This window comes from Rhinatrema bivittatum, chromosome 4 (genome assembly GCF_901001135.1).
Source record: "Rhinatrema bivittatum chromosome 4, aRhiBiv1.1, whole genome shotgun sequence".
In the NCBI taxonomy this organism is placed as follows: domain Eukaryota; kingdom Metazoa; phylum Chordata; class Amphibia; order Gymnophiona; family Rhinatrematidae; genus Rhinatrema; species Rhinatrema bivittatum.
In genome coordinates this window covers 81,570,311-81,594,128 of record NC_042618.1, presented here as the reverse complement: position 1 = coordinate 81,594,128, position 23,818 = coordinate 81,570,311, and the positions used below count along the sequence as shown (strand labels likewise).

The window sequence follows — 23,818 nt, the reverse complement described above, 5'->3', positions numbered from 1 at the left end:
AGATTCTCTCTTTCCTTCAAGAGGGACTCTCGAAGGGACTGTCCTGGAGTACCCTGAAGGTTCAAGTGGCGGCCCTTGGCTGCCTTCGTGGAGAAGGTCCGGGGAGTGTCCTTGGCGGGCCATCCAGATGTGACGCGGTTTCTGCGGGGGGCAAAGCATCTCCGTCCGCCGGTCCGGAATCCATGTCCCTCCTGGAACTTAAACTGCGTGCTTTCGGCTCTTTGTGGGTCGCCTTTTGAACCGGTCAAGCGTGCGACGTTGAAGGATTTAACATTGAAAACAGTGTTCTTGGTCGCTATTACGTCTGCGCGTCGGGTCTCGGAGTTACAAGCTCTTTCTTGTAGAGAACCGTTTTTGCGTTTTACAGAGACAGGTGTGTCTCTGCGGACTGTCCCCTCCTTTTTACCCAAGGTGGTGTCGTCCTTTCACTTAAATCAGTCAGTTGATCTTCCGGGGTTTTTGGCCATGGATCCTCAGGCCAGGGGATCGAGGGAACTGAGGAAACTTGATGTCCGTAGGATTCTACTTCGTTATCTGGAAGTTACGAATCCTTTCCGGGTTTCCGATCACTTGTTTGTCCTCTGGTCGGGGGCTCGTAGAGGATCGGCGGCTTCACGGGCCACGATTGCGCGTTGGCTCAAGGAGGCGATTGGTTCGGCGTATCTTTTGCAGGGCAAGTTGGCACCCAGGGAGCTTCGTGCCCATTCGACGCGGGCGCAGGCCACGTCTTGGGCCGAGGTTTCTAGTGTGTCCACACAGGAGATCTGCAGGGCGGCAACGTGGAAATCGTTGCACACTTTCACGAGACATTACAGGCTGGATGTCCAGGCGGCTGAGGCTCAGGGTTTTGGGGCGAGTGTTCTCCGAGCGGGACTCTCTGCTTCCCACCCTGGGTAAATTGGCTCTGGTACATCCCAGGTGTCCTGGACTGATCCGGGTACGTACAGGGAAAGGAAAATTAGTTCTTACCTGATAATTTTCGTTCCTGTAGTACCAAGGATCAGTCCAGGCTCCCGCCCGTCTGTGTCTTGTAGTTTAGGTCTGAAGAAAGAGTGAGAGTCTGCTTGGTTGCTTATTTGGCCATTGTAGTTTGCAGTTTGCACGTTGTGTTCATGGTTCTGAAGGTTTTCGGCTCCAGCTCAAGGGGCTGTTGTGAATTGGCCTCATGTTTGGGGTTTTTTTCTAGTTAGCTAGTTTTTGGCTTTATCTGGCTTTGACATTACGTGCGACTGAGGGGCTGTGGGTGGCACCTTACTATATGTAGGGAGCCGACAAGTTTTACTCTGTCTCCACCTGCTGGTGCGGAGTCACAACCCAGGTGTCTGGACTGATCCGTGGTACTACAGGAACGAAAATTATCAGGTAAGAACTAATTTTCCTTTTTCTGCATAGGTGCTGTGTGTTTTTTCCCAAGATTTTTGTGTTGTGTCACAGAGCACCTGAGTGGTGGAGGGAGTTTGTGTCACTGTTATTGAGAGGACACTTGCATTTTAAATATTTTTTTTCTGTATAATGAATAGTAAGGGTAAGCATCCTAGATCTGTTCTGCATTCATGATTGGGGGAGTTTCTGTGGATGTGGGGTGCAGGCTTTCTGCTGGACTTCTCTCCAGTTCTCTATACTTTGGGGTCCCAGACCTTGCTCCCATATAAGGCAATTGGTTGAATGATGTTATCAAAGAATTTAAATTGTTTTACTGGCGGTTGAAACTGGCCAGGGGATGCTTAATTGCACAGAAGACCCTTCCAGCTGTTTCTTGTAGAATATTTTGCAGTAAATTTAAAATTCGAGATGTACGGTGGCCTCACAGTGCAGCTCCCACAAACAGCGTCAGACCAGCATGTATGTATAATCTAGGATTATTTAGGTAAAATCTGGAGCGTTTTTGGCTCCCCTGTTCCTCTTTCTTTGGCTTTTCTCTGTGTTTGGCCCTCTCTTCACATGAACCCTGATGGTTCTCATCTGGCACCTGTTTTCTGCTCCCCTGAGCTGGGGCTGGGATTTTGGATTAGGGGCTCTTAGAGTGGTTTGTAGGCCCGGTTCCTGAAGGCAGATGCAGATAAGTATTGGCAGTGCTTGGTCAGGGTTGCAGGAGGTGAGAGTTCTGGAGGGAAGAGGGAATATTTATGTCCCACAGGCAGAGTCCTATAATGCAATGTGTAGGTTCCCTGTACGTACCCTGATCAGTCCAGACCGTGGGTTGAGCCTCCTGCCCAGCAGATGGAGACAGACCCAAACTGAAAGGATATCCTGTATCAGGAATCGGACCTATTTGTTTCCTATTGCAGATTAGGCTGGAGTGATACCTTTTTGATGGAGCACTCGATCAGTGGTGAGGTTGGGTGGGGGTTATTTCTTTGTACTTCTTTTGGTTTTAGCTGTATTATAATTGTTTAGTTGTAACCCTCCCTGGGTGACTTTCAGTAGTATCTGAGAAATATCAAAGTTACAAACAAAAAATAAATCCCAGTGATTGTCAAAATGTGGGTGAGGTAATGAAGGAAAAATCTGATGGAAATTGATGGAAGTGTAGGAAAGATATATCCCATTTGTTTCAATCTGCCTTTATCAGAGTAACTTTTTTCTTTTTTTCTTAAATACAGTTTAACCCTTTATCACCGCTGTACTCGCTGGATGTTCTTGCGGATTCTTCACATCGAAGGTGTTTTCCAGCACACTGCACAGCCAGGTAACCCACCTGTCTCCCCACACTGCACAATCCAATAATCCTCCTACACTCCACACTGCACAATCCAATAATCCTCCTACACTCACACTGCACAGCCAGATAACCCACCTGTCTCCCCTCACTGCACAATCCAATAATCCTCCTACACTCCACACTGCACAGCCAGGTAACCCACCTGTCTCCCCACACTGCACAATCCAATAATCCTCCTACACTCCACACTGCACAGCCAGGTAACCCACCTGTCTCCCCACACTGCACAATCCAATAATCCTCCTACACTCCACACTGCACAGCCAGGTAACCCACCTGTCTCCCCACACTGCACAATCCAATAATCCTCCTACACTCCACACTGCACAGCCAGGTAACCCACCTGTCCCCCTCATTCCTTATCCAATAACCCTCCTACACTCCACACTGCACAGCCAGGTAACCCACCTGTCTCCCCACACTGCACAATCCAATAACCCTCCTACACTCCACACTGCACAATCCAATAATCCTCCTACACTCCACACTGCACAGCCAGGTAAACCCACCTGTCTCCCCACACTGCACAATCCAATAATCCTCCTACACTCCACACTGCACAGCCAGGTAACCCACCTGTCTCCCCACACTGCACAATCCAATAACCCTCCTACACTCCACACTGCACAATCCAATAATCCTCCTACACTCCACACTGCACAGCCAGGTAACCCACCTGTCTCCCCACACTGCACAATCCAATAATCCTCCTACACTCCACACTGCACAGCCAGGTAACCCACCTGTCTCCCCACTCTGCACAATCCAATAATCCTCCTACACTCCACACTGCACAGCCAGGTAACCCACCTGTCTCCCCACACTGCACAATCCAATAACCCTCCTGCACTCCACACTGCACAGCCAGGTAACCCACCTGTCCCCCTCATTCCTTATCCAATAACCCTCCTGCACTCCACACTGCACAGCCAGGTAACCCACCTGTCCCCCTCATTCCTTATCCAATAACCCTCCTGCACTCCACACTGCACAGCCAGGTAACCCACCTGTCCCCCTCATTTGTAATCCAATAACCCTCCTGCACTCCACACTGCACAGCCAGGTAACCCACCTGTCCCCCCTCATTCCTTATCCAATAACCCTCCTGCACTCCACACTGCACAGCCAGGTAACCCACCTGTCCCCCTCATTCCTTATCCAATAACCCTCCTGCACTCCACACTGCACAGCCAGGTAACCCACCTGTCCCCCTCATTCCTTATCCAATAACCCTCCTGCACTCCACACTGCACAGCCAGGTAACCCACCTGTCCCCCTCATTCCTTATCCAATAACCCTTCTGCACTCCACACTGCACAGCCAGGTAACCCACCTGTCCCCCTCATTCCTTATCCAATAACCCTCCTGCACTCCACACTGCACAGCCAGGTAACCCACCTGTCCCCTCATTCCTTATCCAATAACCCTCCTGCACTCCACAGTGCACCGCCAGGTAACCCACCTGTCCCCTCATTTGTAATCCAATAACCCTCCTGCACTCCACACTGCACAGCCAGGTAACCCACCTGTCCCCCTCATTTGTAATCCAATAACACTCCTGCACTCCACACTGCACAGCCAGGTAACCCACCTGTCCCCTCATTTCTAATCCAATAACCCTCCTGCACTCCACACTGCACAGCCAGGTAACCCACCTGTCTCCCCACACTGCACAATCCAACACTGCACAGCCAGGTAACCCACCTGTTTCCACACACCACACAATCAGGTAACAACAAAGGAGCCCCTTTAAGTCCATTACTGATTTTCGTTTCTACCACCTGCTCTGGAAAGGTGTTCTCTAAGTCATGTTCCCCGTAAGATTGATGGATAATGCTCCTATTACAGTCTCTGTCCCATGTTACAACTCAGGGAAGAGCGTGGGAGACCCTTTCAGTTCAGGCTGCTACTTGTGTCTTTAGCTCCATGAGAAGGGTGACAGACCTCCTTATTCCAGGCTCCATGAGGAAGGTGGGGAGACCCTCAGGATCTGTCCTGTGTTGCTGCCTCTGTAAGGGTGGTGGGAGAGACCCTCTTGTTCCAGGCTGTGCCTCCTTGTGCTGGTTCCTGAGGCATGTAGGAGACCCTCTTATTCCAGTCCTCATTCTGTGTTGCTGGTTCTGTGAGGAGCGTGGGAGACTCTTATTCCAGGCACCGTCCCATTTTCTGGTTCTCCGAAAAGGGTTAATCCCCCATTATGCTAGGCTTTGTCAGGTGTCGCTGGCTTCTGAGGAGTCTGGGAGACCCTCTTATTCCAGGCTCTGTGCTGTGTTGTTGGCTCTGTGAGGCGGGTCAGTGATCCTCTTAGTCCAGGCGTATAAGGATGGCGGGAGACCCTCTTATTCCAGGCTCTGTGAGGAAAGTGGGAGACCCTTTCATTCCAGGCTTATAAGGATGGCAGGAGACCCTCTCATTCCAGGCTGTGTGAGGAAAGCGGGAGACTCTCTCATTCCAGGCTCTGTGAGGAAAGTGGGAGACCCTTTCATTCCAGGCTTATAAGGATGGCAGGAGACCCTCTCATTCCAGGCTGTGTGAGGAAAGCGGGAGACTCTCTCATTCCAGGCTTTGGGAGGAAGGTGGGAGACACACTCATTCCAGGCTTACAAGGATGGCAGGAGACCCTCTCATTCCAGGCTGTGTGAGGAAAGCGGGAGACCCTCTCATTCCAGGCTGTGGGAGGAAGGTGGGAGACACTCATTCCAAGCTTATAAGGATGGCAGGAGACCCTTTCATTCCAGGCTGTGTGAGGAAAGCGGGAGACCCTCTCATTCCAGGCTGTGGGAGGAAGGTGGGAGACACTCATTCCAAGCTTATAAGGATTTATTTATTTATTTATTTATTTTAAGTTTTTCTATACCGGCATTCGCGATGGGTATCGCATCATGTCGGTTTACAATTATCAAGTGAAAAGGTAACAAGAGGTCATAAATAACAATAAATAACATAAATTAAAAAGGTAGTAGTAATAGTAACAATATACAAGTGAAAGTTAAGGGTTGCAGTTACAATAAAACAAGGTAGTAATATAACTAGGAGTAGAGAAAAGAAGCAGGGGTATTTAACTAGATACATATGATACATATATGTATCATATCGTATCTTTGAGTTCTAAAAATTAATCTTATTTATATTTTCTTCCGCAACTGGACTACAATTTCTAAGTTCAAAATTCATTTTATCTTATTATTTATATTTGGCATGGTTAATATGTCACTATATCCAAGTTAAATATTTAAATTATATAGTTTATATTACATAATTTTATTAATTACCAGTAAAACTATTCTATATTATTTATTATCATTATGTTAAATTGTCATCCAGTTATAATGTTCTATATGTACCACTGTTCTATGTAAAGCCCCCTTATCTATGTTGGGCAGTTTATCGTTATATGTAAACCGGAGTGATTTATAGTCTCTATAAGAACCTCGGTATATAAAAATTAAAAATAAATAAATAAATAAATATATGCCTATCAATGCATTTGAGGTAATAACGAATTGCCCTAATGCTGTGGAGTTAGTGATTAGTCAAAGACTGATTAAGGTTCATTCCCTGTACGTACCTGGATCAGTCCAGACAGTGGGTTATGTCCCCAATCCAGCAGATGGAGTCAGCACAAGCTTTGAGGGGGCGTATCCATATATACTACTACCCCCTCTGCAGGAGTTCAGTATCTTCTGACTCCAGCAGATGCGAGTAGGGGAATCAGGCTTCCCCTCCTTTTCCTTCACTTTCTTGCTTGATTATGGCTTGTTGTTGTCTTTTTTCTGTGGATCAAGTTTGTATCAAGTTTGTATTAAGTTTAAAAAAAAAAAAAAAAAAAAAAAAAAGGCAGAGTTCTTTCAACTCCTGGGGAGTGGCTTATCTTCCTTGTCTCTTCTCTGCGGCCTTGCTGTTTATTTCTCGTTGCAGCCAGGGGTAAGTTTGTTTTTCCTTTGTAGTTTTTTCCTTTACAGCTCAGCCCCCGGTGCCCGCGAAAGCCGGTGGAGCCGGCCTCTTCGCTCTTTACTCCCTCAAGCCGCGGCCATTTTACAGCTCCTCATGGGCTGCTGAGCCATTTAGGGAAAGATGTCTGGGGCGGGTCGTGTGGCCAGGAAGGCCCCCCCCGCGGCACCCTCCTCTATTTTCAGACAGCGGGCAGTGCGGGCCGACCGGGCCCCCCCGCAGCGGCGCCTTTGTGCGCGTGGCCCCCCCCCCCCCCCCCCCCCCCCCCCCGTGGCTTTTTCTTTTCTCCTGCAGCGATCCCGATGCCGCGGCCGTCCCGCTGTGCGGCCTGCGGAGACCCGGGGTCCCGGATTTCCCGGGAGGGCATCTGTGCACGATGCCTTCCCGGGGGGGAAGGTACCTCACAGTCCCTGACTGATTTCTCTTTTTTGCCCGGGCGGTGCGGGCCGGCCACTCCGCCATTTTTGGCGGGAACGGCGGCCATTTTACATTCTGAGCGCCCTGAGGCGCAGGCCACGAGGGGGAACGGATCCCTGGAGGACTCTACCAGCGGGGGTGTTCCCCCGATTTTGGTGCAGGAACCAAGCACCCAGAGCCAGGGAGCAGGAACCACGCCGCCCCCGAAGCGCACCCGAGCAGGCCGGGGTTCTCTCCGGAGTTTATCCTGCTCATGCATACCGCTTATCTGCAGGGGCTGGAAGCACCTGTGGGACCCCCCCCCCCCTCCTAAGATCCCTCGGATGTCGCCCTCGACGCCGGCCCCCCCCCCGACCCTCCGGGAGTGGGGGGCCTCCCGCCTTCCTACCCGGGTCCGATCCACGCCCGCGGCAGTGGGGGCGGTGCCAGACCCAGCGGGACATGGACTTGACCTCCCGGACGGGGGACAAGGGGACGGCACACAGGAGGGGGATGATCCGCATACCCTACGCCTCTTCCAGAGGGAAGAGCTGGACGACCTCATCCCGCAGATCATCCAAGAATTAGATTTGGATCCGCCACCAGACCCGCCTGCCCCAGTAGCTCCCGCTGTCATCACTTCTTCAAGGAAGGGAGATCCTGTCCTGGCGGCACTCCGGCCGAGGGCTCGGGCTTTTCCCATTCATGACTCGTTTTTACAACTTCTCACCAGGGAATGGGACACCCCGGAGGCCTCCCTGAAGAGCAGCCGGGCTATGGAAAAGCTGTACCCGCTCCCCGAAGATTTTCTGGACCTCATCAAGGTCCCAAAGGTGGACTCCGCAGTGTCGGCGGTCACGAAGAGGACGACTATCCCAGTGACGGGAGGTGCGGCGTTGCGGGACACACAGGATCGTAAGTTGGAAGTTTTCCTTAAGCGGGTTTTCGAGGTCTCCGCTCTGGGTATGCGGGCGGTGATGTGCAGTTCGCTTGCCCAGCGGGCTAGTCTCCTTTGGGTGCAACAACTCCTCACGTCTCAGAACCTGCCGTCCGATGAGGCTGCCCAGGCAGATCGGCTAGAAGCCGCAGTGGCGTATGGGGCGGACGCCTCGTACGACCTTTTTCGGGTCCTCACAAGATCCATGGTTTCGGTAGTGGCAGCACGACGACTACTGTGGCTACGCAATTGGGCGTCTGATACGTCCTCTAAGTCCAGTCTGGGCTCTCTTCCCTTCAGGGGCAAGTTCCTCTTCGGGGAGGATTTGGACCAGATCATCAAGTCCCTGGGGGAGAACGCTGTTCATCGGCTGCCGGAGGATAGGTTTCGACCATCCAGAGCGTTTTCTTCTTCTCGGACCAGAGCCAGAGCGCAACGGCGCTACAGGGGCTACAGACAGACGGGCTCCCGGCCATCCGCCCCCAGGTCTCAGCCCTGGTTGCGCGCCTTCCGCGGGCATCGGCCCGCACGCACTACTCCCGGAACCGGGAACCCCTATACCAAGTCTTCACAATGATGCCAGTCTCGCCCACTCCCCTGTCCCCAGGATTGGGGACCGACTAACGTATTTCTAAGCGGAGTGGGCACGGATCACCTCGGACCAGTGGGTCCTGGATACCATAAAACACGGCTACGCATTGGAATTTGTCCGCCCCCCGCAGGGAAGGTTCATCTTTTCCCCCTGTGGCTCGGACCTCAAGAGAGGAGCGGTGCAGCTGACTCTGGACAGACTCCGGGAGATAGGCGCTACTGCGCCCGTGCCCTTCGGAGAGGTGGGCTCGGGCCACTATTCCATCTATTTCGTCGTACCAAAGAAGGACGGTTCCTTCCGGCCTATCCTAGTCCTCAAGGAAGTCAACAAATCCCTTCGAGTCGTTCGGTTCCGCATGGAAACGCTCCGGTCAGTGATTGCGGCGGTGCATCGGGGGGAGTTCCTCGCCTCCCTGGACTTAACGGAGGCCTACCTGCACATTCCCATCCGCCCGGACCACCACAGTTTCCTTCGTTTCAAAATTCTGGACCAGCATTTTCAGTTCACGGCTCTCGCGTTTGGATTGGCGCCGGCGCTGCACACCTTCACCAAGATCATGGTAGTTGTGGCGGCAGCTCTCCGGAAGGAGGGCATCCTGGTTCATCCTTATCTGGACGATTGGCTCCTCCGGGCGAAGTCATTCGATCATGGACCCTCAGCGGTGACTCGAGTAGTATGGTTTCTACATTCCCTGGGATGGGTAGTGAACTTCTCCAAGAGCTCCCTCATGCCCTCGCAACGCTTGGGGTTTTTTTGGGGGCAACTTTCGACACCCTACTGGGCAAAGTTTTTCTGCGCCAGGACAAAGCTCAATCCTTGCGGGATCACACACGACGGTTCTCTGCGTTACCAGAGCCCACCTCCTGGGACTACCTGCAACTCCTGGGAGTGATGGGGTCCACCATCGACCTTGTACCTTGGGCTTTCGCGCACCTCAGGACCTTACAGTGGGCGCTCTTCTCCCGTTGGAAACCAGTATTGCAGGACTATCAGATGATTCTCCCGCTCCCACAGAATGCCAGGGACAGTCTGGGCTGGTGGTTGGATCCGCCGAACCTGGCCCGTGGCATGTCCCTCGATCTGCCAAATTGGGTGGTGGTGACCACCTATGCCAGTCTAGCAGGCTGGGGTGCAGTCTGCGATCGAAGCGCCACGCAGGGGACGTGGTCCACGGTGGAGGCGAAGTGGTCAATCAACCGTCTGGAAACCAGAGCGGTCCGGCTAGCTCTGCGACATTTCCTCCCGCTTCTTCGGAACCGAGAAGTCAGAATCCTATCGGACAACGCTACCACCGTGGTCTACATCAACCGACAAGGAGGCACGCGCAGCCCGCAGGTCGCGCTCGAGGCGGCGCTGCTGATGCAATGGGCGGAGCGTCATCTCGTCCGGCTAGCGGCCTCGCACGTCGCCGGTGTGGACAACGTCCAGGCGGACTTCCTCAGTCGTCAACTGCTGGACCCGGAGAGTGGTCTCTCTCCGACAAAGCAATGCAACTTCTCGTCCATCGGTGGGGGGCCCCCCACTTGGATCTGATGGCGTCCGCTCTCAACTCCAAGGCTCCACGCTTCTTCAGTCGCCGGAGAGAGCGCGGAGGGAGTGGATGCCCTGGTCCTCCCGTGGCCGCCATATCTTTCTTTTCCACCATGGCCCCTGGTGGGCAGGATGCTCCGCAGAATAGAAAGCCATCAGGGGACCGTGGTTTTCGTCACCCCAGAATGGCCCAGGCGACCCTGGTTTGCGGACCTGCTACAGCTGGTGATCGACAGGCCAATCAGGCTGGGGCACCTCCCCCAGCTCCTACATCAGGGCCCGGTATTTTTCGAGCAGGCAGAATTCTTCTGTCTTGCAGCCTGGCTTTTGAGAGGCGCCGCCTCCGGCGTCGGGGCTACCTGGAGGCGGTAGTATCCACGCTATTGCGGGCACGAAAGACATCTGCCTATGTTCGAGTCTGGAAGGTGTTCGAGCTATGGTGTACCACCCAGGCCACGAGACCCGCTAAGGCTTCTGTTCCTCAGATCCTTCAGTTTCTACAGGCGGGGGTGGAAAAAGGGCTCACCTATAATTCACTACGGGTTCAGGTGGCCGCCCTTGGTTCGCTGTTGAGCGATGGGGGCTCTCTTCTACAGCATCCTGACATTGCTCGTTTTCTCAAGGGTGTCAAGCATATGCGTCCTTCGTTACGGGACCCTTGTCCCTCCTGGAGTCTTAACCTTGTGCTTTGCTCCCTGTCGGGACCACCGTTCGAGCCGCTGCGCAGCGCAACGATAAAGGATCTCACTCTCAAGACTGTATTTCTTGTGACCATCTGTTCCGCTCGACGCATCTCGGAGATGCAGGCTCTGTTGTGTAGAGAGCCCTATCTCCGTTTCTCCGACTCTGGAGTTTCGCTTCGCACCGTTCCCTCCTTCCTTCCGAAGGTGGTTTCTGCATTCCATGTGAACCAGACGGTGGAGTTGCTGTCCTTCTCTTCCTCAGAGCCGAAGTCTCTCCGTCTCTTGAATGTCAAGCGCACTCTGCGCCTCTATCTGGAGGCTACAAATGAGTTCCGAACCTCTGACCATCTCTTTGTACTCTGGGCCGGTCCTAAGAAGGGGTCTCAGGCCTCGAAGACTACCATTGCCAGATGGCTGAAGGCCGGCATTGCTGCTTCTTACATTGGGGCGGGTCGGACTCCCCCACCCGGAATCGTAGCGCATTCTACACGTTCTCAGGCGGCTTCCTGGGCGGAGGTTCGCTCGGTATCCTCGCAGGAAATTTGTAGGGCAGCCACCTGGAAATCGTTACACACGTTCTCGAGGCACTATCGTCTGCACCTCGCCTCTTCGGTCTCTGGACACTTTGGCGAGCAGGTTCTCCGAGCAGGCCTTGCAGGACCCCACCCGATTTAGGGAAGCTTGGGTACATCCCACTGTCTGGACTGATCCAGGTACGTACAGGGAAAAGAAAATTATTATTTACCTGCTAATTTTCGTTCCTGTAGTACCATGGATCAGTCCAGACGCCCACCGCGTTTGGGTTCTTGATCCTGCTCAGCTCTGCGCTGCTTCTTGCTCGCAGTGTTCTGTGTCTTCACAGTTGTTTCTTTTCGCTGTTTTTCACAGCTCCCTACAAGTTGGTAGGATGTTTGCAGTTACTTGTTGCGGTTACAATTGTTTTCATTATCTGTTTCCACAAACTTGATCCTTCGGGGGTTTCTACTCGGGCTTTGATATACTCGATACTGAACTCCTGCAGAGGGGGTAGTAGTATATATGGATACGCCCCCTCAAAGCTTGTGCTGACTCCATCTGCTGGATTGGGGACATAACCCACTGTCTGGACTGATCCATGGTACTACAGGAACGAAAATTAGCAGGTAAATAATAATTTTCTTGTTTAAGTCAGGAAATGCTTTCATAAAAAGCCATGTTTTGAGTCTTTTCCTGAAAGTGGGGAGGCAGGGTTCCTGTCGCAAATCTGGTGGGATGGAGTTCCACAGTGATGGTCCTGCGGTGGAGAAAGCCCTGTCTCTGGCTGTTATGTGTCGCATGGTTTTGGAATGTGGAATTTGTAAGGATTCTTTGTAGGACTCTCTGATTGGTCTATTGGAAGTTAATTTTTTGAGAGGAATTTGAAGGTTGAGCTGAGAGTGTTGATGTATGGTTTTGTAAATAATGGTTATGGACTTATAAATAATTCTGTAGTGAATTGGCAGCCAATGTAAGTCTTTGAGAATTGGTGATATGTGATCTCTTCTCCGGGTGTTTGTTAATATTCTTGCAGCCGTATTTTGAGCCATCTGAAGGGGTTTAGTGTGAGAAGAGGGAAGACCTAATAGTAGAGAGTTGCAGTAATCTAGTTTAGCGAATATTATTGATTGAAGAATTGATCTGTAGTCTTGAAAGTGAAACAGTGGTCTTATTCTTTTTAAGACTTGGAGTTTATAGAAACAGTCCTTAGTAGTTTGATTTATGAATGATTTAAGGTTTAGCTTATTATCAAAGATAGCTCCTAGGTTTCTTACTTGTGGGGTTTGTAAATTCGGTGGTGGATTTGTGTCTGTATTACTGTTTTCGGTGGAAATTAGGAGGAGTTCGCTTTTTGAAGAGTTTAGTATTAGATTTAGGTTGGAGAGGAGTCCGTCAATTTTTTGAAGACAAGAATCCCAGAATTCAAGAGTTTTAGTATAGGATTCTTTGATGGGGATGACTATCTGGACGTCATCTGCATATAGATAGTGTTTAAGGTTTAACTTGTTTAGAAGTTGGCAGAGAGGAAGCAGGTAGATATTAAAGAGCGTTGGTGAGAGGGAGGAGCCCTGTGGAACTCCTGAAGAGGAAGCGTAGTGCTGAGATTCTTTGTTGTGTAGTTTAACTTTGTATTTTCTGTTCCCTAAGTACGATTTGAACCACGATAGAGCTGTTCCTGTTATTCCAATATTTGCTAATTGAATTAGTAAGATGGAGTGGTTAACCATATCAAAGGCAGCTGAGAGGTCCAGGAGGATTAGCAAGTAAGCTTGACCTTTGTCCAGGCCCATGATAAGGTAGTCAGTCAGGGAGATTAGTAGTGATTCTGTACTTAAAGATTTCCTGAAACCATATTGGGTCGGGAACAGAATTTTATGTTCTTCGAGGTAGTCTGATAGTCTGGAGTTAACCAATTTTTCCATTACCTTGGCTATGAACGGGAGATTTGATATAGGACGGAAATTGGTGGGATCATTGGGGTTTAAGTTAGGTTTTTTTAAGAGCGGTTTGATGGATGCAATTTTCAGGTCGTCAGGATAGATTCCTTGTGCTAGTGAACAGTTAATGATGTCTGTCAGAGCGGTAGAGATGGTGTCTGGTATTAGCAGGAGAAGTCTGGATGGGATGTAGTCTGATGGGTGTGATGAGGGTTTCATTTTCTTCAATGCAGAGAGTATCTCTGATGTAGAGAGTAGTTCGAAGGATTGTAGAGAAGTGTCTTTGTTGTGATGGAAGTATAGGTTTGATGGATCTGAAGTATTGGGTCTCAGCTGTGTTATCAGGTTGGAGATTTTGTTGCTAAAGTAGAGGGCCAGTTCCTCAGCTTTTTCTTGTGCTAGGTTTGCCGGGATGTTAGGAGTAATGGTTTGTGTTAAGTTAGATACATAGGCAAATAGGGCTTTGGAATCGAAAATAATGTGGTGGATCTTCTGTGCAAAGAAGTCCCTTTTAGTTTTTAATGTGGCGTTTTTGTATTGGTGTAGAGCGAGTTTGTAAGCGGAGAGGGAGGTCGGTGTTGGTGATTTCCGCCATTTGCTTTCCTTCTGTCGGAGGGAGTGTTTGTGTTTTTGAAGTTCTTCGTTAAACCAAGGTTGTTTTTTGGAAGTGTTCTGTTTGAGTTTTTTTGTTGCCAGTGGACAGAGTTTGTTTGCTGCTGTTTCTGTTATCTTGTTCCAAGAGTGAAGGGCTGAGTTGGCTGAGGTGATGTCTATGAGTGGGAGTTCTGGGACCAGATGATTGTGTAATTCCTCTGATGTGCAGGATTTCCTGTATATAAATTCTGGAAGTGGGACACATTTTTTGCTTGTTTGTTCCAACGAAAAGGCTGAAGATATTAAAGTATGGTCTGACCAGGGGACTGGTTGGCATGTGGGTGGCGTTGAGTGAGATATGTTTGAGTTGACAAATATAAGGTCCAGGGTGTGGCCAGCTCTATGGGTAGGTTTGTTTATAATTTGTTTGAAGCCTAAAGCTGACATGGCGGTTAGGAAAGCTTCGCAATTGGTAGAGCGAATGGGGTCGTCGACGTGTAAGTTAAAATCACTTTAACTGGCAGGATGGCAGTTTAACTGGCAGTTTAACTGGCAGGATGGCAGATTAAGGATGGCAGGAGACCCTTTCATTCCAGGCTGTGGGAGGAAAGCGGGAGACCCTCTCATTCCAGGCTGTGGGAGGAAGGTGGGAGACACTCTCATTCCAGGCTTACAAGGATGGCGGGAGACCCTCTCATTCCAGGCTGTGGGAGGAAGGTGGGAGACTCTCTCAAGCTTACAAGGATGGCGGGAGACCCTCTCATTCCAGGCTTACAAGGATGGTTGGAGATCTTCTCATTTCAGGCTCTGTGCTGTGGTCTTGGCTCTGAGAGGAGGGTGGGAGACCCTCTCATTCTAGGCTGTGTGAGGAAAGCGGGAGACCCTCTCATTCTAGGCTACGGCAGGAAGGTGGGAGACCCTCTCATTCTAGGCTGTGGAAGGAAGGTGGGAGACCCTCTCATTCCAGGCTTATAAGGATGGCAGGAGACCCTCTCATTCCAGGCTGTGGGAGGAAAGCGGGAGAGTCTCTCATTCCAGGCTGTGGGAGGAAGGTGGGAGACCCTCTCATTCTAGGCTGTGGGAGGAAGGTGGGAGACCCTCTCATTCTAGGCTGTGGGAGGAAGGCGGGAGACACTCTCATTCCAGGCTTACAAGGATGGCAGGAGACCCTTTCATTCCAGGCTTACAAGGATGGCAGGAGACCCTTTCATTCCAGGCTGTGTAAGGATGGCAGGAGACCCTCTCATTCCAGGCTGTGTGAGGAAAGCGGGAGACCCTCTCATTCCAGGCTTACAAGGATGCCGGGAGACCTTCTCATTTCAGGCTCTGTGCTGTGGTCTTGGCTCTGAGAGGAGGGTGGGAGACCCTCTTCTTCCAGGCTGTGTGAGGAGGGTGGGAGACCCTCTCCTTCCAGGCTGTGGGAGGAGGGTGGGAGACCCTCTCATTCCAGGTTGTGTGAGGAGGGCGGGAGACCCTCTCATTCCAGGCTGTGTGAGGAAAGGCGGGAGACCCTCTCATTCCAGGCTGTTTGAGGAGGGTGGGAGACCCTCTCATTCCAGGCTGTGTGAGGATGGCGGGAGACCCCCTCATTCCAGGCTCTGTGCTGTGGTCTTGGCTCTGAGAGGAGGGTGGGAGACCCTCTCATTCCAGGCTTTGTGAGGAAGGTGGGAGACCCTCTCATTCCAGGCTGTTTGAGGATGGCGGGAAATCCTCTCATTCCAGGCTCTGTGCTGTAGTCGTGGCTGTGAGAGGAGAGTGGGAGACCCTCTCATTCCAGACTGTGAGAGGAAGGCGGGAGACCCTCTCATTTCAGGCACTGTGCTGTGGTCGTGGCTGTGAGAGGAGAGTGGGAGACCCTCTCATTCCAGGCTGTGGGAGGAAAGCGGGAGAGTCTCTCATTCCAGGCTTACAAGGATGGCAGGAGACTCTCTCATTCCAGGTTTATAAGGATGGCAGGAGACCCTCTCATTCCAGGCTGTGGGAGGAAGGTGGGAGACCCTCTCATTCCAAGCTTACAGGAAGGCGGGAGACCCTCTCATTCCAGGCTTACAAGGATGGCGGGTGACCTCATTTCAGGCTCTGTGCTGTGGTCTTGCCTCTGAGAGGAGGGTGGGAGACCCTCTCATTCCAGGCTGTGTGCGGAGGGTGGGAGGCCCTCATTCCAGGCTGTGTGAGGAAAGTGGGAGACCCCGTCATTCCAGGCTGTGGGAGACCCTCTTATTCCAGGCTGTGGGAGGAAGGTGGGAGACCCTCTCATTCCAGGCTTATAAGGATGGCAGGAGACCCTCTCATTCCAGGCTGTGGGACGAAAGCGGGAGAGTCTCTCATTCCAGGCTCTGTGCTGTGGTCTTGGCTGTGAGAGGAGAGTGGGAGACCCTCTCATTCCAGGCTGTGGGAGGAAAGCGGGAGAGTCTCTCATTCCAGGCTGTGGGAGACCCTCTCATTCCAGGCTGTGTGAGGATGGAAGGAGACCCTCTCATTACAGGCTCTGTGCTGTGGTCTTGGCTCTGAGAGGAGAGTGGGAGACCCTCTCATTCCAGCATGTGTGAGGAAGGCGGGAGCCCCTCTCATTCCAGGCTCTGTGCTGTGGTCTTGGCTCTGAGAGGAGGGTGGGAGACCCTCTCATTCCAGGCTGTGTGAGGAAAGCGGGAGAACCCCTCATTCCAGCCTGTGGGAGGAAGGTGGGAGAACCCCTCATTCCAGGCTGTGGGAGGAAGGTGGGAGACCCTCTCATTCCAGGCTTATAAGGATGGCAGGAGACCCCCTCATTCCAGGCTGTGGGGAGGAAGGCGGGAGACCCTCTCATTCCAGGTTTATAAGGATGGCAGGAGACCCTCTCATTCCAGGCTGTGGGAGGAAGGTGGGAGACCCTCTCATTCCAGGCTTACAAGGATGGCAGGAGACCCTCTCATTCCAGGTTTATAAGGATGGCAGGAGACCCTCTCATTCCAGGCTGTGTGAGGAAAGCGGGAGACCCTCTCATTCCAGGCTGTGTGAGGAAGGTGGGAGACCCTCTCATTCCAGGCTTACAAGGATGGCAGGAGACCCTCTCATTCCAGGCTTACAAGGATGGCAGGAGACCCTCTCATTCCAGGTTTATAAGGATGGCAGGAGACCCTCTCATTCCAGGCTGTGTGAGGAAAGCGGGAGACCCTCTCATTCCAGGCTGTGTGAGGAAGGCGGGAGACCCTCTCATTCCGGGCTCCATGCTGTGGTCTTGGCTCTGAGCGGAGGGTGGGAGACCCTCTCATTCCAGGCTGTGTGAGCAGCGTGGGAGACCCTCTCATTCCAGGCTGTGGGAGGAAAGCGGGAGAGTCTCTCATTCCAGGCTGTGTGAGGATGGAAGGAGACCCTCTCATTACAGGCTCTGTGCTGTGGTCTTGGCTCTGAGAGGAGGGTGGTAGACCCTCTCATTCCAGGCTGTGTGAGGAAGGCGGGAGACCCTCTCATTACAGGCTCTGTGCTGTGGTCTTGGCTCTGAGAGGAGAGTGGGAGACCCTCTCATGCCAGCATATGTGAGGAAGGCGGGAGACCCTCTCATTTCAGGCTCTGTGCTGTGGTCTTGGCTGTGAGAGGAGAGTGGGAGACCCTCTCATTCCAGGCTGTGGGAGGAAAGCGGGAAAGTCTCTCATTCCAGGCTGTGGGAGGAAGGTGGGAGACACTCTCATTCCAGGCTTACAAGGATGGCAGGAGACCCTCTCATTCCAGGTTTATAAGGATGGCAGGAGACCCTCTCATTCCACGCTGTATGAGGAAAGCGGGAGACTCTCATTCCAGGCTATGGGAGGAAGGTGGGAGACCCTCTCATTCCAGGCTTACAAGGATGGCGGGAGACCTTCTCATTTCAGGCTGTGTGAGGAGGGTGGGAGACCCTCTCATTCCAGACTGTGTGAGGAAAGCGGGAGAACCCCTCATTCCAGGCTGTGGGAGGAAGGTGGGAGACCCTCTCATTCCAGGCTTATAAGGATGGCAGGAGACCCCCTCATTCCAGGCTGTGGGAGGAAGGTGGGAGACCCTCTCATTCCAGGCTTATAAGGATGGCAGGAGACCCCCTCATTCCAGGCTGTGGGAGGAAGGTGGGAGACCCTCTCATTCCAGGTTTATAAGGATGGCAGGAGACCCTCTCATTCCAGGTTTATAAGGATGGCAGGAGACCCTCTCATTCCAGGCTGTGTGAGGAAAGCGGGAGACCCTCTCATTCCAGGCTGTGGGAGGAAGGTGGGAGACACTCTCATTCCAGGCTTACAAGGATGGCAGGAGACCCTCTCATTCCAGGCTGTGTGAGGAAAGCGGGAGACCCTCTCATTCCAGGCTGTGTGAGGAAGGTGGGAGACCCTCTCATTCCAAGCTTACAAGGATGGAGGGAGACCCTCTCATTCCAGGCTCTGTGCTGTGGTCTTGGCTCTGAGAGGAGTGTGGGAGACCCTCTCATTCCAGGCTTACAAGGTTGGCGGGAGACCCTCTCATTCCAGGCTGAGTGAGGAAGGTGGGAGACCCTCTCATTCCAAGCTCTGAGAGGAGGGTGGTTGACCCTCTCATTCCAGGCTGTGTGAGAAAGGCAGGAGACCTTCTTCTTCCAGGCTGTGTGAGGAGGGTGGGAGACCCTCTCATTCCAGGCTCTGTGGTGTGGTCTTGGCTCTGAGAGGAGGGTGGGAGACCCTCTCATTCCAGTCTCTGTGAGGATGGCGGGAGACCCTCTCATTCCAGGCTCTGTGAGGAGCGCGGGAGACCCTCTCATTCCAGGCTCTGTGCTGTGGTCTTGGCTCTGAGAGGAGGGTGGGAGACCCTCTCATTCCAGTCTCTGTGAGGATGGCGGGAGACCCTCTCATTCCAGGCTCTGTGAGGAGGGCGGGAGACCCTCTCATTCCAGGCTGTGTGAGGAGCGTGGGAGACCCTCTCATTCCAGGCTCTGTGCTGTGGTCTTGGCTCTGAGAGGATGGCGGGAGACACTTCCTTTTCTGGGCACTTGCATAGGGTTTTGTAGCCTGTTAGGAGCTTTGCTTTTAGTTAAGGGAAGAGTCTTTGTTCTTGGAAATGTCTGTCTCTGTAAAGTTGTTTTATTTTGGGATGAGAAGGCTGATGATTGTTTTATCACTGCCCTTCTGGGATCTCCGCTGTATTAATTTCCTCTCCTGCCTCCTGGCTGTTTATCCTGGAATTTTAATGGCCTGCTTGTCACTGTTGGTGGTGGAGAGACGGAGGTGCCCTGGGAGAAGACAGGCCTTTATTCTTTGCTGTAATTATTTTCCTTTAAGGGCATAATCAGTTGCTAATAATGCCGTTTCTGCCTGTACTGTCTTCTCCCAGGTTTTGCGAGCTGCTCGTGTGTGCCTGTCTGTCTGTCTCTCTCTCCGTGTGTGTACTGATGCCACCAAATCTCAGAGCAAAAGCCAGGAAGTGTTTTATAGACTTACCTTTACGAATGTTTCAAGTTAAGCAAAGATTAATGAATTAACTCATCCTCATACCATAAAGACATGGAGATTTGTACAATCAGAGACCCTTACGGTTTAGTACAAATTTTGCTGCAGTATCCAGATCCCAGCCACAAAGGTCTCTCATTCAGTAGTGTGGTGGCAAAGGGTCCTATGTCTATACGTGACATCGCTCTCCGGAGGTTCCCGTTGAGGTCAGCGTCCATGATTTGGGTAATGATGCTGGGTTAACAGAACAAGTGCTGGCTTTATGAAACAACCTCTTGCACAAGAGCCATGAGCACTACCTTCAGCCTCCGGCGTCAGGTCTCCCGCAGAATTATTCTCGTGCAAACTGCGAGCCAGATCCTCACTGTTCTACCTGAACATGCAGAGAGGAACCGACTTCCAGCTCCTGGACCACCATCATACGCCAAGCTGGGTTTATTTAGCAGCCACAAACATTTGCTTCTTAAATCTAGCAGGCTGTACAGTAAAGTACGGGCTCTCTCCGAACGTATAGAATAGTTCCAGCAGTAAAATCCCGACTCTCCCCGGGCCTGGTTCTACCATATGCAAGGCCACTAGCAGTTCCAGTCAGATGAAACAGTAACCGTGATACCCTGCTCTTAACCTGAGCTCAACACACGCACGGCTGTGAAGCACATTTAATGGGACATCTATTAGCCCTAGGCCTACTGTCCTACGCATTCTGGGCTAGGCAAACCAACAGATGATTACAGTGGAGTGTATTGTTCCAGTCCTTGCCTTGTATACAAGCAGGATAAGCAGTTTAGAGCCGATGGTGTAGGGCTCGTGCCTGGAATTCCCAGAGCTCTTCTAAGTGCTCTCTCTCCAGGGCCTTCAGGTGAGCCTCAGGCCGGAGCTGCAGCTTGATGTGCCACGATGAATTGCTCTCTCAGATTTTGTATGAACTTTGAAGTAATGTGTACTACTTCTCTTAAGATACTTCCACATCTGTCGTCATCTTGATGACTAATTCAATCCTCTCCAACTCAGATTGTGCTTCCACAGGTTGGTTAACCCTGCAGTAACCAAGATGAATAATTGGAACAGCCACTAATTACAGTTCTTACTTAATCACAGTAAAATCCATGCAGGATTTCTCAAATAAAGTTTCCAGATCCAAGGTTGCCTAACTGTGACTAAATTCGGAAGGAAACTATCTTGCAGACTTGTGTTTCAGGTTAAATCACAATTCAAGCCCAAACACTTCCCTCAGAGCAAACCCAGAAAAAGGTTCGTTCTCCACTTGCAGTGTTTTTCCCGAAAAAGTACCCCGTTCTACCAGTATAGGAGTGGAGGAGTAGAGGAGCAGGCTGCGAAGCACTGCTGCTCCTTGTGACCTTGGGCAGGTCACTTCAGGTAAAACTTAGCCCTGGATGCACTAAAGCCGCAGTGGTTCATCACAGGGGTGTTGCTGCGATAGTGGGGGCTCCCTTGCCTAAAATACATCGCAGCTCAGTGGTGCATTCTTTTGTCTTGCAGTCAAATCCCACGGGGCAAAAATATGCACATAGCGGCCCCAATGCGATGGCGATGGCGACCCCAATCTCAAGAAACCGACGAAAAAAAAAAAAATCCCAGCAAAGAGGAGAGGTTGAGTGTTAGGGACTCCGGCCTCCGGCCTCACCTTTACTTTTTTCCAAGAAGTGGTTTTATTTTATCATGACTGGCCACCTTAGTCGGCTGCGATAAAATATTTGCATATGATTGCCTATGCATGCCTTCTTTGCATGCATTTGCATTATTCATGCTTGCAAATTGCATGCAAAGTAGGCCATTTGTATTAGGGGAGAGACCCTAGGTGGGGAAAATGCAAAATATTGCCCTGATATGAGGCACATTAGAGCACTGCTGCTGCTTGGTGCATTTCCCAGTTAGATTGGAAGCCCTCTGGGGACAGGAAAATACCCACACTATGTCTATTCCGGTTTTAAGGGAGGTGCTCCGGTGAACATCTCCTCCCTTAGCCTCAACAATTCTCTGGCTCCCAGTCTCCCACTCGGTGACCTTTTCTCAGAGCTAAGGGGAAAGCAGAGTTGCTTACCTGTAACAGGTGACGTCATCGGGTGGAGCCCTGTCCAGAACTTTGATCTCTAGGATTCTAGAAATTTCCAACATGCCCTACTGAAGTTATCTCCCTGCCCCCTAGGCAGAGTCCCTCAAGTCATGAAATAGCTCACACATGGAGAAACTAACTCCCAAGGTAGGCGGGAGGGTTTCCTGAGGGCTACCATCCTGCTGTCCTTGGAGAACAGCTGTTACAGGTAAGCAACGCTGCTTTCTCCCAGGACAAGCAGGACGGCAGTCCTCACACATGGGTGAATCCCAAGTTATAGGCTGTCCGAGTAGGATAAAGCGGAAATCGACAGAGACCCTGGAGCTTGAAGCTATCGATGGACCTGGGGCGCCTTCAGGCAGAGGCTCTGCAGCTCCAACATGTCTCATCGATGCCCAAAGGAACCCATCGACCGTTCCCCTTGGCTCACCGATGTGAAGGAAACAAAACAGCACCGATGCCTTGGAAAGTACAATTTTTATTTTAAGGAATCCAGGTTGCAAGTAACAATGCCCGACTCCGGCTGCGTCAGGGGCTGTAAAGATAATTTAATATATAATAAATAAGTTAAGAAAATATAAAACATTACAAATAAAATAATTAAAAAAAATAAAGGTTATTAGTACTTCATAAATATCAATTGTTGTTATTGATTGTATAAAAAGCTTTTAGGAAAATATATAGAGACACAAAAATACCACAACAGAGGGAAAAGGAGGAGCATATCAAATATAAACAACAAGGACAGAGAAAACCCATTGAATTAATGATACTAAAAAGTCAAATAAAATGTATAAATATTACCTTTTCTATCCGGGTTATGCAAATGTCTTAAACCTTCACAATTGCACAGGGATGTCAGTGTCTGCTAAAAATAGGACAGACGTACAGATTGAATACTTAATTTATAATTCATAATTCCTCTTTAATAAGCAAGAGGATTATACATTTTCATATACACAGATAAAACAATATTTTTATTGATATAGGGAATGCTTTTTTTGATATAGGAAATGATTTTATGATCAAAGAAAAAATTCTTCAAAGTATGTATGTTTATATGTTTATGAGACGAAACAAGTAATTCCTGTATGCACCAATAATTTTGGTAGCAATGTGTATTAGATTTTATTATAATTATTAACTGCTATCAAATTTAATTTTAAGGTAACATCCATAAATTAAAACATTATAATAAATAAAATCATCTTGTAACCCTTTTTAATATATTCCCTTTGTTTTTTTTTTTTAAATTTTAAATTTACATTAAACATTTTCAATGTCTATTGGTATTTAATTGCACACCTAATAGATTTTATAAAGAAATAATATCAAGTAATTATATTCACCAATACAAGGTCTTAGGGGGTCATTTTCTACAGCTTTCGCACACAAAAAGTCCCTTTTCACGTGCGATAGCTAGATCGGGGCAGACGCGGTGAAGACATCGCTAATGGCGAAAAGCTAAGGCCCCTTATCGCCGCCAGTAACGCGCCCAATAGCTCCAGCTTTCACGGTGGCGCTGTCGGTTTGCGAAAGCCGGCAGCGATAACACCGCGGTGGTGCGATCACTGCCGGATTTCGCAGGCCCGCGCCCCTGATACCGTGCGATTTTAGAAAATGCAGGCCTCAGTGTACTCTTTAAACCTTATAGTCAATATGCCATTATGTACTTAAAATTGAAAAAATGCAATCTACAAAATCAATTCTTCTTTTTCAGAAAATTTAAAAATTATATGCGCGAAATTTTGAGTCAAATACACTGAACCATTTATTTTCAAACATATATTTAAATGTAAAGTCGCTCTCCTTCAAATCGCTGCAAGTTATAACTAATTCGAAAGTGTTAAATCCGCTATAAAAAATAACTAACCAATATCTTTTAATAACCTCACATAAGTTTGTTCGATGCTATCAACATATTACTTCAAAAATAGGCTTAAACAATTATTGAATTGAATAACCTTGTTCTAACTGAAACATAACTTTCCTTTTTTTTTATCGTTCTTTAATATTGCAAATATTGGATATTGGAGAACTCTGGCACCACACAAGTTCATTGCAAAATTAATAAAAGACCTATACGGGTTCTTAGGAGTAACAATAATATCTCAATACTCTGGCAGGCGTAACTTGCGCGCGCCAGCCAGCTGCCGGCGCATGATCCCCCTGGCACAGCCGCTGTGCCGGAGGCCTCGCTCCCGCTCCTGGACCGGCGCCCTGCCCCGCCCTGCCCCTTTTTCAAAGCACTGGGACATATGCGCCTGCCGGGGCTTGCGCACGTCACCGGACCTATGCAAAATAGACTCGGTGCGCGTAACCCCCCTGGGCTATTAAAATCTGCCCTAAATATATTATAAAATCAATAATATATCATCTTATTAAAATGAAAAAAGATTTTTAAGATTTTTCTAAAAGCCGGGGGGTTACAAAAAAATGTTTTTGGGTTATTCCTTTTTCGTC

The 23,818-nt window shown here is 50.2% G+C and overlaps 1 protein-coding gene across 1 annotated transcript in view; it reads left to right on the top strand.

Moving 5' to 3' along the window:
• Nucleotides 1-23,818, top strand: part of GPATCH2L (G-patch domain containing 2 like) — a gene marked incomplete at its 5' end in the record, with an annotated part of 71,962 nt that overhangs the window by 5,637 nt on the left and 42,507 nt on the right. The window contains 1 exon segment of the mRNA XM_029598389.1: nucleotides 2,604-2,689. Within this exon segment, the coding sequence (XP_029454249.1) occupies nucleotides 2,604-2,689 (86 nt within the window).